Raw genomic sequence first — 15,870 nt, 5'->3', positions numbered from 1 at the left:
GTAATGAAGGGTGACTAGTAAAGGACTGCTTTGCCAGATCTTCTGCCTGCGCTGCTGCGATCACAAACAGACATAGGAGTCTAAGAAAAATGGTAGAGAAAACATTTTTTAAGGTTGTAAGTTCATTACTCACGTTTCTGACTGACGTCCAACCCAGTGTCCTCGGCATTGACTAGCAGCTGTAGGAAGTCTGTGCGCTGTTGACACGGAAACAAACGATTTTAAAGCTTTTCCTGCGATTCCAATATTGTTTATATCCTTCGTAAAATAATGTTTCACACATACATAACTTTTCTCACACTTAACTTACTCCTGGCGTCGTACCGCTGCAACAGAGGTGGAAACATCATCCCCGCAGTTTGAAGTCACTGACCTTTTCGTCTTCTATTGCTTGTCGTCTTTCATCGACCATCCTGTACACGGAGTGGACGAGAAAGTCAGACTCTTCTCCCGAGAATGCACCTTTGCCCAGTATCTTCATGAGTGGACTCATAAACGGGAACATTCCTGTAAAAGTTCATTCAAATGTAAAGATCAGATCATGTTTCTATTTGCGTATTGCTACACTTCATTACTAACGTGTCAATAGAGAGACCAAGGTTACTTCATTTTGTCGATATTTACAAATAAATAATTTTAGATGTGTTTTTATACAGTAGTTAAGTGTATTCGGTCTACAAAATGCATGTTTGTACTTACCTACGAATGAGAGCAATTGGTTTCTGCTTCCTGACATTTTGTAGAACATGTTCTTCATGCTTTTGACGAAGGGCTCGGCCGGTTGTGTCTGGGAGTTGGTCTCCAGTCCGAATGCCGTCCCCGCAACCACGTCCATGGTGAAGGCGCCAAAGACACTGAAAGAACAGATGTCAGACTGACCAACGACTTGTGACGGACGTTTTCGTACAAGTTTTCCATGCGAGAAGTCAATGCATAGTCGGACAGTCTTACGGATACCCGTGTGTCTGCTTGCGACCCCAAGTTAACCCACAAAAGCACGTGCGTTCTGTGGTAACACATCCTGGCACTTTACACATCAGATGTACTGTATCAGTAAGCTTTATTTTGATCTAGCTTCCATGTTCTTTTCCAAACGTCTGCTTGTTTTCTAACGTCATCGTTACATACGTCAATACCGGTTGACGTCATTCTCTCTTGTGATGTCATTCTCTCTTGTGATGTCATTCTCTCTTGTGATGTCATGACAAGTTTTCAAGCGAGAAATCAATGCATTGTCGGACCGTCTTACGGACACTCGTGTGTATTGTATACTGTAGCACCAAATATTAACAAACAAATAACACGGGCTTTCTGTGTTAACACATCCTGGGACTTCACACATCCGACCGCCACCTGCCACTCAACGCCTTGCACAACAGTGCGAAGAAGACTTTCGGCCAATATTTGCAAATGGAACCTGAACTTGAAAATAGTCTTTAAGTAAGGTTAATTAAATACCGATATGACACTACACAGTTAATTAGCTCTTTATGAGTTATATATATATATATTAAATATATTTAAAACACGAGTTTTATTTTCGTAACTCATTTCTCGTTTGATTTTGTCTTATTTATCCAATGATTTTAGCATCTTTGCTTTTTCGCTTAGCAAGACCGCAGAATAAATTAGAATATTCTACCAATATTTCCTTGGACCTGTACGGTTTAACCAGACGTACTGCTGGGTATCACTCTGTCCACTGTAAAAAAACATTACTTGGGCCAGAGCAATACCGAAAGTAGACTTACTCCTTGGTGTCAATCACTTCTTTCTGATTCGTTTTTTCCCGGAGATTGTCCTTCAGAATTTTAGCACATCGGTCCATGAAATGACTCATCTGTTATCAAGAGCGGCAGAAAAAATACATACCACGGGTTAATGGACTGACAGTCTCAACTTAGTACAAACAGGACTAGTATCAATGACAAATAAAAGTGATAATATAAAATTAAAAGCTGAGAACTTTTTCCAAAGTTGAGAAGTACAATGCAACCAACCAAATAAGTACGAAGAATATTCACAAAACTCTCGGAGACAGACATCATGTTGCATTAGAAGAAGTCTGTACATCCTTTTATTTGTCCAATAACATGGTTGTCACAAATATACTCACGTTCTTCAACTTGCCGGCAGTGAACGTAGGTGTCATCAGCCTCCGAAGACGCTGCCACGCTGAACCTCCGGTGAAAAATAGTCCCTTGCTTACTATCGTCGGGAAGATGTCAGCTACAAACTATTTTTTAAAAGTCTCACCAAAATGAACATTACATGGCATGATGGACAATGCTAGTACTGTCTACATACTTATAAGAAGTACCAACAAAGGATATTTTATATTTTGACTACTTACTTCGTAGTTGTTGTGTTTTTAACATTAATACATTTTTTTTGCCTGACTGTTACTCATGCACGCGCAAGTCAAATTTGTCAGAGACGAGAAAAATAATTCTTACAAATCTGTCCACAAAATTGTTGAAGTCCTTGACCAGTATTTCTTTCACTATGTCAAGATCACTGACACAAGCATGGGTTTAGAGACGAAGAAGGTTCTGAAATGTGAACAGAAATCTTTAGAATATTTATGGTCGGAATGCTATATATATATAAAATATAAAATGATGCTAAATACTATGCTAATGTTTATGACACATACCCGCACCAAGTAGATGTAAACTTTTCTACTTACCCAAACACGTGACCATATTGTTTTCTCCAATCTAGTAGTGTATAAATAAAACCCTGCAAGAAAAACAAACCTGGTTTATGTTACCGCCGTTTTATCTATGTCTTATTGGTTTTTGCTTTGTATCTTGTTCTTTTTTCTTCCACTTACACAATCGTAAACGTTTGTGTTCATCTAAAATCTGTTCAACAATATGTGAAGGAGTTAGGACAAAATAACAGTCACTTTTGCTCTCAAGCACATCTCTAACCCTGGGCATTATACTACGGCTACCTTCTTCACGAAGTCCATTGCATTTCCCAAGAATGGTACAGGTTTGGGGCCAGGTATTCCCAGGCTCTTAAATATGCCGTGGTTCCATGTCGTGCACCTAAGATAACATTAAAATGGAAATTAATTACGGAGCGATCGGAGAAAAAAAAAATATAAAATGGACAAAGCTGACATACAGATAAATCAGTCTAAGCCCTTTCTCCAAGACGCAGCTATTTCAATATCAAAACATTTGGATACCAAAATGTTGAAGTCGCCATGACTGTGTGTATGAATAATATATATGTGTGTGTGTGTGTCGTATCATTATAAGATTATACGGTGCCCGCCTCTGCTCAGTTGTTCCATTTCTGCTAACTGTTTCCCCATTTTCTCTCAAATTGTTGTAGACTGCAAAGGTACAGAGCTCTTAATGTGCTCCATAATCCGCAACATCTAATTTCCTTATTATATCAATTTTTTTCCCATTTAAAATTGAAATTGCTTGCCGATTTTTACCACTGCCACTTTAATACTTGCTTTCCGCTTGTCATTATCCATGACGGTCCAGTTAATTCATCACAAAATAAAAAACAACAACAACAAAGAAATGTTGTAAGTGTAGCACTCTAGTAGTGTACTAAGTTATGCCTTTGTTTGTAGAGGGTAGGGGTAAACAGTTCCCAGGCTGCGTACATTGTAATAGTATATAAAGCCATGGATACAACTTAGACAAACACTTCGAAAAAAAAAATAGACGAACCCTACGAAAACAACCTAAAAAAAAAATATGTGACGTTGCTATTGTTGTACAGCTGACATTTGACCGAGTTTTTACCACAACCGTCCGCCACAACTGAGTGCGTTGTTGAGTTCAGAACTCTTCTCAAGTGTAGGCTCCTCTCACAACCAAGACATCTGGTCTGCGCATGCGTATCTCTTGCAGGCCTGCGCCTGCGCATTGGAATCTGGGTCATCTCAAGTAGGTCATGACACCTACAACGAGGGTGTTACCTAACTGACACTGTCGAGAAGGGGCCGTCGGAGGCATGCACATTGTAGATTCGGATTTCTGGGGGGTAGGATTTCTCATTACATGACATCGGGCATGATGTATGACGTAATTCGCATACAGCGTTAGGTACACGTCAGCCAACTGTGGCGCGACCTCCAACTGAAGTGCACGTTAACAGGTACAATGAGGACGAAAGAGGTGAGAGGTTGTGTTGCCGTCTTTGTATATCCTGTGTGACTCTCCTCACGGTTCGTGTAGGTGTGTGTGCACCGGTAGGCTCGCGTGCTTACGTACCTTGTGTTTGTGAGAAGGAAACTCGGGCATCGAGAACTGGTGTACCGGGCGGTGCAGGCGTCAGTGGATGTGCACTAAGTGCGAGTAATTCTGACATAATTATATGGCGTCGAGTTGTCATATGTGTGTGTTCAGTGTTCACTCACGTGAGCGTCAGCTGTTGCTGCTTCTGCTGCTAATGATGATTATAACTACGTGATCCCCTACAGTAGACTACAACTGGCGAACATCAACTAACTCAAAGCCTATTTTATAATAAAATACTGCTAGCCAAGGATAAAAAAATCAAACTTTGAATTTCGCCCCGATTAAAAGTCGACGAAATCCTAAGTTCAACATCAGGGACTGTGTATGTAACCCAATAATGTCCTCACATCAGTAGCGACAAGCAACAGTACACTGCACCTCGGGTTACCTCGCCTACATGGAGACTGGTACTCTACCCTTGTGTTGTACAACGCTTGGCTGCTTACAAGAAACTGTATCTGTCTAGTAAAACACAAAGCAACTCGTCATGATCCACTATAAATATGTCTAGTGCAGTCTAGTCTGTAACCCTGTAATCTGCAGACGGCAGTTCATGTCTACACACACTCCAGGCACAGAGCAAGGGTACTACATGCCTACACATCAGAGACTGCTCTAAGATGAAAACATCTGTACATGTACTTACACATAGAGTGTCAGCACTAGTATGATGAGCAACATCAGCCACACAGGAACATCGACGAGTCCCAGCACGTCCATGTTGAGGAGAGAGTGTCACACGTCTACAGTCGTCAGACAGCAGGAGGAACTACTGGGGGGAGACAACTGGCGCAACCTTCGGCTCCGTTATGTCGCCTGAGTGTTTGTGTCCTCACAGTCCCACAGCCAGTGATTATCTTCACTGTTCATTCACATTGTGTGTGCACCGAGAGGCCTGCCAGTCGGGTACAGCTTACTAAAGACCTACCCGATCAGCGACATATATCACAATCAAAAGACTCCTTTCCTATCATTTATTAATGTATCGAACATTAAATCGCAAGGGGAAATACAAATCTTTAGAAATTGAACAAAAACGGTTTCCTCGCATGTTCTAATTCTATTTCGGTCCATGTGTGACGTCACTACAATCGTTATTGTTATTTCTTTGTCACAGGGACATAAATATTTCTTCTGGGGAGCTCATGAACTAAACAAACTAAGCAATGAGCTAAACAGCATGCAGTTACACCACACACTCATACAATATCTACATTGTTAACCCTTCCTCCTAGCGATGACTATCAGAGGCGCGGGCACATACACATACACACATTCAAACACACAGTATTTATATTTGTTATTCCTGTTTTTCAGATCCAGCCAATAGATTTACATGGAGCTGAAATATGGGTCTGTGTACCAGTGATGATTGAAAATGATTGAAGAGGTTCATGCTTCTGCAATGAAAAGAATTTTAGGGGTCGAAACAAGGACGCCTAGTTAGCTTGCTGACATATGGGGAATGTGATCCCTTGTTTCTACACCAGTGCGGTGTGTGTTGATATTAGCTCCCCTGCTAAAAATGCCACAGTTATCTCTATAATAATAACAATGTTCTCATCCAAAATTTTTACAAATCATTAAAATGATTTTGCTATTTGTCAACTGTTGGAAATGATTTAATTGTCACCGGAAATAAATAATTAGTGAAAATTTTATACCTTTTACTGGGTGAAAATCGATGAAAAAATTTTCTAGACACGCACAAGGTAGTAAGCTTAAAAAACAATGTGTAAAGAGAATTGAATATGACAATTATACTTATGTGAAACTTAAATAAACGGGAACAGGTGCCAGTAAGTAAAAAGTGAAATTTCCATGCAACTGACCATTATAAATGAACAATTTTTGATGCAAATAAAGTGTATATAATTTATAATTTCATATTACATTTTAACATAATGTGTCGTGTATAATAAAATATTGTCATCAGCTGTCAGTTGTCAGTTATTTTAACAGCTTAGCTGCTACACTCGAGTTGACCTTTAAGAAAAATGAAAAGAACCTTTTCAAACGACGTTTGCTGTAACAAGTGGGTCTTTATCATTTAAAATCCGCAAGCTTTAATCAAATGATTGTCATTTGACATTACTCTGAAATCCCGATTCATAGCGCACTAAATTATTGTTCAGACTGTAGCTATAGATGTAAAGGTTAATAAAGGCTAGAAAGTGTGCAGTACACAGATAAGCTGACATCACTTTCCTTGAGAGCAAACATTTGAACTCAATATAGTGTCAGAACATACAGTTCATCACATGCACGGTTCCAGTTCCTCGAGAGAGGCATCCTGATGTCACTCACGGAGTTCGGTTCTCAGCTTGAGAGGCTTCGTGGGTGAAGTGAGTCCAGATGTCCCAAATTCGATCTTGTCCTGGACCATAACAGGGCAAAACATTAGAGAACAATGCAGTTTTGACAATCTTTTAATCGCTGTGTGTGTTAGTTATATGTCACCTAATAAATCTTAAATTTTAAGAAATGAAATTTACTTTTTTTAATACATTATTTCACATTGCTGTACGATGAATTATTTTCATGGAGACTGATACTTCACTAGAGTATTATACTTCTATTCACAATAACAATTTGGTATTTACAGTAATTAGCCGCACAATAAATAACATACACTTACCGGCGTGTCTTCACACGGAAGAAACCGGAAGTGACGCAGGATGCGCACGGCAGCGAGCTTGATTTCCAGAAGCGCCAGACGCATGCCGATACACTGACGTGGACCGTAGCCAAAGGCCAGCTCCAGGAGAATGCTGGGTATTTTGGAGCTTTTTAGCTCACTAAACCTGTCAAATAAACAATGAAAGACGACAAATTGTGAGTTTTTTTTATATTAGTAAATGACATGTTCAAGACAATATACAGTTCCTTTCAAAAATGTTGCTGTAATCTCTATTTACTCCATGTCATAAACCTTCTGGTGGGTTTTTTGTTGTTTTTGTTTAATGAGAACTAGAACCGGAAAACGTGGGCGGATGGCGAGTGTTTTTTTGTGGGTGTGAGTGTCTCACTATGGTCGTTTCTTCTTTAAAGGAACACGCAAGTGCAACATTTTTTTCTTTATGATCAGGTTAAATTTATTTTAAAATCATTCCCAAAATTTAAATATAAAATTATGCTTTATTTTGAAGATATAACCCTTCAAACCTCGGCATTCTCACCTGCCACTAGGAAAGCAGAAAATTATTCTTCTTTACAGGAGAGTTCTGTCACGATCCAGTAGTATTTGTAACAGTGAGTGTGGCTCAGTTCATCAGATTTTAAGAAGTGTATTTGTCGTTGGCTGGTTTGCCGATCTTACGAGCGTCAAGAGGCGCAACTGGGGGGGACTGTCATTTGTTACTTTTCTAATATTATATTTGCTGTAGAGCGGCAAGTGACACTCCTAAGATGGTCAGCTTCATCAGCTCATTTTCATACTTAAGAATTTATTAAGGTCACTGAGTACATCTGACACTGTTAGAAGTTACCTTTCAGGCCGGAATTCCTCCGGGTCGTCGAAGTAATCAGGGTCGTGCATCATGCTGTAGATGGGGATACCTACTCCCATACCGGCCGGAATGGTCACTCCTTTAATGGTTCTTGATTCCAATGCTTTTCTGGTGATCCTGTGAGGAGAGTCTGAATTTAACGCTCAAAACTTTATTAAAACGTTAAAAGAGTGTTATTTATAATTATTAAGTACAATTTCAAGAATTTGAACTTGTGTGTGTGTTCACTGTGCCTCTGCTGATGACGTTCATTGTGTGGTTGGGAGTGGAGGAGAAGAGATTTAATATTTATTTTATTTTAGGGTCTCTCAGAATTCCTATATACATTTGTGTCTTCTAGTATACTTAGTATCTGAAACAAGGATTTACAAATTAATGTATATTAATAATCCCCAGACCTCCAAACAAAGCAATAAATGCGTTTATAATTAAAAGAAAAATAAAATAACACTTAGGTGATACATGTAGACAGGTATGAGAGAAAATAATTGGTTATTACAGTGACAGTTGGAACCAACAACATTACTGTGGTATACAACTCACAATGGCACAGGTGGGAAGACCCGGAGTGTCTCTTGGATGACGTTGTCCAGGTACTTCAGTCTGCCCACGTTGTCGTAGGTGGGGTCCTCCTGGGTACATGGGTATTGTAATAGAGATTATGAGACACTAGATAGACACTGAGTAAAGACTGTGAGGTCAGATAATAAATAATTCTTTTTTTGGTTTAACTGGTTGCTACGTGGTGGTGAGTGTGATCCAAATGTGGGAAGGTGTAAAATCAGGCGAGACGTCAATTTATAACGAGACTATGAGTTGAAAATCTGTGCTTTATGGAGATAATAAATTATCAAATCAAATCAACCTTTGTTGTCTCTTCAAGGTATTCCAACTAAACATTTTTTCGTTTGCTAACAATAACTTCACATACAAACCTACAAACATAATGTAAGTCTACATATACACAAACAGACAAGCATAAGGGACAGAAATACTTCTATATACGACATTCAACACACATGCACACTTACACTCTCTCACACACACGTATAAAAATCCTAAGAATGATGCTAATTAATATGGTAGGCATACGAGTGATTGTGCCTTTTATTTAGGATGGTGATGGTGATGAACCTTTGAGAGGCAGTTTAAGCCCACATGGCATCTTGGTGCGCCCTCCCGAGGGCAACAGCTGAAAGTTGGGATGGAGATTTCGAGGCTGTTTGGTCTGATGATATTCTGGCAGTATCATAAAAGACTGCAAACTTGAAGATTGGTTAACCTGATTGTCATCTACCCAGATACCCCTAACAGCCCTGTACTAAGTGTCATTGAGGCTGATGTGACGTTAAGGACTCACATCGCCCAGCTCGTCTCTCATCTCCTCGTACACTCGCTGCTGAACGTCCTGGTTCTTGGCCAGGTTGTAGGTCAGGTACTGCAGGGTGGTGGCCGTTGTCTCGTACCCGGCGATCAGGATGACAAAGCCTTGACCCGCAACCTCCTCCCTCGTCATACCTGGGGTTAAAGGGCATGGATGCTTTCAATTTGCCGTTGGAAAAACTGTGGTTTGTTATTAACACGTATGACAACAGTAAACTTCATGGGAACAAGACATTATATATACATACATTTTAAAAATGTATTCCTTACATAGCTTTAAAGTGACGTAGAAAAGATTATTACAGAACATCTCACCACACACACACACACAAATAACATGTACATAGCATATACACACTAGATGGTTAACTATTTTAGCTCGGCTGTAATGAAGGGTGACTAGTAAAGGACTGCTTTGCCAGATCTTCTGCCTGCGCTGTTGCGATCACAAACAGACAAAGGAGTCTAAGAAAAATGGTAGAGAAAACAACTTTTAAGGTTGTAAGGTTCATTACTTACGTTTCTGACCGACGTCCAACCCAGTGTCCTCGGCATTGACTAGCAGCTGTAGGAAGTCTGTGCGCTGTTGACACGGAAACAAACGATTTTAAAGCTTTTCCTGCGATTCCAATATTGTTTATATCCTTCGTAAAATAAATAATGTTTCACAAATGCATAATTTTTCTCACACTTAACTTATTCCTGGCATCGTACCGCTGCAACAGAGGTGGAAACATCATCCCCACAGTTTGAGGTCACTGACCTTTTCGTCACCTATTGTTTGTCGTCTTTCGTCGACCATCCTGTACACGGAGTGGACGAGAAAGTCAGACTCTTCTCCCGATAATACGCCTTTGCCCAGCATCCTTATGAGTTGACTCATAAACGGGAACATTCCTGTAAAAGTTTATTCAAATGTGAAGATCAGTTCATGTTTCTATTTCTGTATTGCTACACTTCATGACTAACGTGTCAATAGAGAGACCAAGATTCCTTCATTTTGAAAATATTTACTGTTTAGATGACGACAGGACAATTTAAGGACCCATATTGTTTAAAACTGGAGAAATAAAATATGCCAGCGTTTGAGTAAACGTATCTTTCAAACAGAAGAAGTGATTTTGAATAAGGTTTCACGATTTCTGCAAACCTAAAAAATTGTTTGTGGCAATGTTCACACATAAATAATTTTAGATGTGTTTTTGATACAGTAGTTAAGTGTATTCGGTCTACAAAATGCATGTTTGTACTTAACTACGAATGTGAGCAATTGGGTTCTGCTTCCTGACAATTTGTAGAACATGTTCTTCATGCTTTGGACGAAGGGCTCGGCCGGTTGTGTCTGGGAGTTGGTCTCCAGTCCGAATGCCGTCCCCGTGATCACGTCCATGGTGAAGGCGCCAAAGACACTGAAAGAACAGATGTCAGACTGACCAACGACTTGTGACGGACATTTTCGTATAAGTTCTTGAAAATAGTCTTTTAGTAAGGTTAATTAAATAACGATATGACATTACACAGTTAATGAGTTATATATTTATATAATATATATTATGAGTTATATATATTTAAAACACGAGTTTTATTATCGTACTTTATTTCTCGTTTGATTTTGTCTTATTTATCCAATGATTTGAGCATCTTTTGCTTTTTCGCTTAGCACGGCCGCGGAATAAATTAGAATATTCTACCAATATCTTCCTTGGACCTGTGTGGTTTAACCAGACGTACTGCTGGGTTTCACTCTGTCCACTGTTAAAAAACATTACTTGGGCCAGAGCAATACCAAAAGTAGACTTACTCCTTGGTGTCAATCACTCCTTTGTCATTCGTTTTTTCCCGGAGATTGTCCTTCAGAATTTTAGCACATCGGTCCATGAAGTGACTCATCTGTTATCAAGAGCGGCAGAAACAAATACATACCACGGGTTAATGGACTGACAGTCTCAACTTAGTACAAACAGGACTAGTATCAATGACAAATATAGGTAATAACATAAAATAAAAGGCTGATAACTTTTACCTAACTTGAGAAGTACAATTAAACCAACCAAATAAATACGAAGAATATTCACGAAACACTCGGAGACAGACATTGTCGCGTGTCAGCGATCGTGCTGTCATCCATGTAGGCCTCCCATACTGAGCTGGCCCATCGTTAGGTGTTTTCTTCACGCTTTTGTCCCCTCTTTGTCTTACGTCTTGCGTGCGCGCGCACAGCTTCCTTGATGCGTCATTTTACTTTTTCCTTCTTTGACGTCATGGGTAGTCGTCATCAAGTAACAGACGGTGCTGGACCGTGGCCATGACAGTCAGAGTTTTTCATTTTGTATCGACCGATCTGCCACAAGCCGTTTTGGGTGAGTAGAGACCCATTCTGTCGGGTTCCACACCATTCTAGTCTGTAAGGGCCTTTGGGTGGCGGTGGAAGTGCAAGTGAGAGAATCCTTTTATGTTCAAAGCCATAGTCCGATGTTTAATTGCAAGACTTGTACTTTGTTAGGTTAACGTTCGTGATTGCCGGGTCGCGACGCTTGTAGCGCGTACTCGTTTCCCGTTGTGTGGATTTGTATAAGAACAATATTAGAATTTGAACGAATCTTGTGACTAGTCCGATGGTCAGATAAATGTGTCGGTGTGAAAATATTGTTTTAGAAATTGAGCAGTTTCGGGACACGCCTGTTGATTGTATGAATTGTTTTATCTACAGGCTTATTTTTCGTTCTTCTTCACTCTTCCACCTGTTGTTGTTTTTCGCTCTTCCTTCGTGTCATCGTGTCTTCACATCCTTTGTTCGCATTGCTGTCCGTCATCGTGTCGAGCGTCCACCCTGCACCATCATCATCATCTCGTCGGCGAGTGAACTCGCGACCCTGCTGCACCAGTGTGCGGAAAGGCTTTGGACTGAACACCTAGAGCAGGAACCTTCGAGCAGGAGCTCACGTGACCAGTGGCCGGCCCACATCATCGCATCTGGACGAGAAGACAGAGGGGTGGGGGTACGTCTTTAGAGCGGCAAGCAAGGCCAGAGGGCGGGCTGCCGTCTGTGGACATCTTCAACGGACTTCTAAACTGTCACCCTGCAGTGCATGCGGGTGATGTATTATATATACGGTGACTGAGATTAGCCTGTGCACAGGGCAGCTGATCTGTCTTAATTTAACTTATCTATTTTTTGTTTGTTTGTTGGATTGTTCTCGCTGATCTATATTTGTTCATGTGAGAGTGTGGAATGTTTGATTTTTGATTCCTATCAGTATTATTTTTGTGGCTAATAAATTAGTTTTGTTTGTTACGTGAATTTTGTCTTTGTCATTTCTGTGTATGGTCTGCGCTTAGTCGAAGTTCGACTGGCTTCGTCGCGGTCACGCGACACACATCATGTTGTATTAGAAGAAGTCTGTAGATCCTTTTATTTGTCCAATAACATGGTTCTCACAAATATACTCACGTTCTTCAACTTGCCGGCAGTGAACGTAGGTGTCATCAGCCTACGAAGACGCTTCCACGCTGAACCTCCGGTGAAAAATAGTCCTTTGTCTACTACCGGCGGGAAGATGTCAGCTACAAACTGTTTTTAAAAAAATATCACCAAAATGAACATTACATGGCATGATGGACAATGCTAGTACTGTCTACATATTTATAAGAAGTACCAACAATGGATATTTTATATTTTGATTACTTACTTCGTGGTTGTTGTGTTTTTAACATTAATAACATTGCCTGACTGTTACTCATGCACGCGCAAGTCAAATTTGTCAGAGACGAGAAAAATAATTCTTACGAATCTGTCCACAAAATTGTTGAAGTCCTTGACCAGTATTTCTTTCACTATGTCAAGATCACTGACAACAAGCATGGGTTTAGAGACGAAGAAGATTCTGAAATGTGAACAGAAATCTTTAAAATATTTATGTGGTACATCTATAATATAAAATGAAGCTAAATACTATGCTAATGTTTATGACATATACCCACACCAAGTAGATGTAAACTTTTCTACTTACCCAAACACGTGACCATATTGTTTTCTCCAATCTAGTAGTGTATAAATAAAACTCTGCAACAAAAACAAACCTGGTTTATGTTACCGCCGTTTTATCTATGTCTTATTGCATTTTGCTTTGTATCTTGTTCTTTTTTCTCCCATTCATCTAACATCTGTTCAACAATATGTGAAGGAGTTAGGACAAAATAACAGTTACTTTTGCTCTCAAGCACATCTCTAACCCTGGGCATTATACTACGGCTACCTGCTTCATGAAGTCCGTTGCATTTCCCAAAAAGGGTACAGTTTTGGGGCCAGGTATTCCCAGGCTCTTAAACATGCCGTGGTTCCATGTCGTGCACCTAAGATAACATTAAAAATAATGGAAATGAAGCACGGAGCGATTGGAGAAAAAAAAATCATTAAAATCATAAGATTATACGGTGCCCACCTCTGCTCAAATGTTCCATTTCTTCTAACAGCTTCCCACTTTTCTCTCAAATTGTTGTAGACTGCAAAGCTCTTAATATGCTCCATAATCGGGTTTTTAGTTTTTGAAAATTGTTCCAATTGTTGAGCGATTCATGATATATGAACGTACCACATCCACCATCTTTTTGCAACATCTAATTTCTATATTTATAGCAACTTTAAAGCCATGGATGCAACTTTGACAAACACTTCGAAAAAAATAGACGAACCCTGCGAAAAAAAAACCCTAAAAAAAATATAAAAAAAACTATAAAAAATAATGTAACGTTGCTATTGTTGTACATCTGACATTTGATCGAGTTGCAGTCTGACTGGTCCTCCACAACAAAGTGCGTTGTTGAGTTCAGAACTCTTCTCAAGTGCAGGCTCCTCTCACAAACAAGACATCTGGTTTGAGCATGCGTATCTCTTGCAGGCAGGCCTGCGCGTGCGCACTGTGAATCTGGGTCATCTCAAGTAGGTCATGACACCTACAACGAGGGTGTTACCTAACTGACACTGTCGGGTAGGGGTCGTGGGAGGCTCGGCGTCTGTTGTCACAAGACAGAACAAGGGTCTCGAACTCAAAATTCGGACTCGTGGAAATATTGCAAGAAATAATTTTAGTCTGTTGGTATGTCCGAGTGTTCGTAAGGGGGGGTGTCTGTATTTACATGCTGACTTTGACAAAGGTCTTAACCTCACCACCAGCCCCAAGAAACGATTAAATTCTATTTAAATACGACGCATGCACATTGTAGATGCGGATTTCTGCGGGGTAGGATTGCTCATCACATGACACCTAGCATGATGTATGACGTAATTCGCATACAACGTTAGGTACACGTCAACCAACTGGAACACAGCAGTGGCGCTACCTTGACCTCCATGTGTAGTGCATGTTAATAGGTACAATGAGGACGAAAGAGGTCAGAGGTGAGTTGCCGTCTTTGTATATCCTGTGTGACTCTCCTCACGGTTCGTGTGTATGGTGTGTGTGCACCGGTAGGCTCGCGTTCTTACGTACCTTGTGTTTGTGAGAAGGAAACTCGGGGACCGAGAACTGGTGTACCGGGGCGGTGCAGGCGTCAGTGGATGTGCACTAAGTAGTGAGAGTAATTCTGACATAATCTTATGACATCAAGTTGTCATATGTGTGTGTTCACTCACGTGTGTGTCAGCAGCTAGTGGTGCTGCTGCTTCTGCTGATGATTACAACCACGTAATCCCCTACAGTAGACTACATTAGCAAAAATTATCTAACACAAAGCCCATAAAATACTGCTCCGCTAGCCTAGGATTAAAAAAAAATCCAAATTTGAATTTCTCACCGATGAAAAGTCGACGAAATCCTTAAGTCCAAAATCAAGGACCGTGTATGTAACCCGAAAAAGCCTTGACCTTTCGATCCTCACAAGAGAGCGTAACGCCACTGGGTCTTGGGTTACCCCAGCGGTTCTCAACCTTTTACTAGTGGCGCCCCCCTGACGAACAAAGGTACGTCAGCGCGCCCCCCTTGGCCACACAATATAAGCTAATTTCACTAATCCCGGTATAAGAAACTTAAAAAAATGATCAATTTCGCGCCCCCCTTGTAAGTACGTTTGAGAACCGCGGGGTCACCCTGTCTCGTGGCCTCGAACTCATGAGACTTCTACTGTACTCTACCCTTCTCTGTTCTACAACGATTGTTTGCTTGCATGGAACTTTCTGTCCAGTGAAACACAAAGCAGCTCGTCATGATCCACTATAATTATGTCTAGTGCTGTCTAGTCTATAACCCTGTAATATGAAGGATGGCAGTTCATGTCTACACATACTCCAGGCACAGAGCAAGGGTGCTACATGCCTACACATCTGTTAGAGACAGCTCTAAGATGAAAACATCTGTACATGTACTTACACATAGAGTGTCAGCACTAGTATGATGAGCAACATCAGCCACACAGGAATATCGACGAGTCCCAGCACGTCCATGTTGAGGAGAGAGTGTAACACGTCTACAGTCGTCAGACAGCAGGAGGAACTACTGGGGGGAGACAACTGGCGCAAACCTTTGGCTCGCTTGCGTCGCCTGAGTGTTTGTGTCCTCACAGTCCCACAGCCAGTGATTATCTTCTCTATTCATTCACATTGAATCAGAGGCGCGCGCACATACACATACACACATTCTAACACACAGTAGGTATATTAGAATTGTTTTTCAGATCCAGCCAATAGGTTTACATGGCGCTGAAATATG

General features: G+C 40.6%; 1 protein-coding gene across 10 annotated transcripts in view; it reads right to left on the bottom strand.

Annotated features, from left to right (window-relative positions):
- LOC112569757 (cytochrome P450 3A5-like) overlaps window positions 1-15,870 on the bottom strand; it is a 28,949-nt gene that overhangs the window by 3,462 nt on the left and 9,617 nt on the right. Inside the window, exons 1-9 of one of the 10 annotated variants that reach the window (XM_025247647.1) lie at window positions 15,532-15,781; window positions 13,423-13,519; window positions 13,177-13,229; window positions 12,954-13,050; window positions 12,618-12,737; window positions 1,752-1,840; window positions 700-854; window positions 374-507; window positions 134-197 (exon numbers count right to left, since the gene is read on the bottom strand). In XM_025247647.1, coding sequence (XP_025103432.1) covers window positions 134-197; window positions 374-507; window positions 700-854; window positions 1,752-1,840; window positions 12,618-12,737; window positions 12,954-13,050; window positions 13,177-13,229; window positions 13,423-13,519; window positions 15,532-15,605 — 883 coding nt within the window. In that variant the 5' untranslated portion in view covers window positions 15,606-15,781. Of the gene's footprint in view, window positions 1-133; window positions 198-373; window positions 508-699; window positions 855-1,751; window positions 1,841-2,116; window positions 2,237-7,762; window positions 7,901-8,326; window positions 8,416-9,143; window positions 9,302-9,685; window positions 9,750-9,929; window positions 10,064-10,420; window positions 10,576-10,967; window positions 11,057-12,617; window positions 12,738-12,953; window positions 13,051-13,176; window positions 13,230-13,422; window positions 13,520-15,531; window positions 15,782-15,870 lie in introns of those variants that run through there. The other 9 variants (XM_025247646.1, XM_025247643.1, XM_025247644.1 and 6 more) reach the window with 9 other exon arrangements.

The sequence above is a fragment of the Pomacea canaliculata genome, linkage group LG8, assembly GCF_003073045.1.
Source record: "Pomacea canaliculata isolate SZHN2017 linkage group LG8, ASM307304v1, whole genome shotgun sequence".
In the NCBI taxonomy this organism is placed as follows: Eukaryota; Metazoa; Mollusca; class Gastropoda; order Architaenioglossa; family Ampullariidae; genus Pomacea; species Pomacea canaliculata.
The sequence above is the reverse complement of the archived record's forward strand: the minus strand, read 5'-3'. Positions and strand labels throughout refer to the sequence as shown.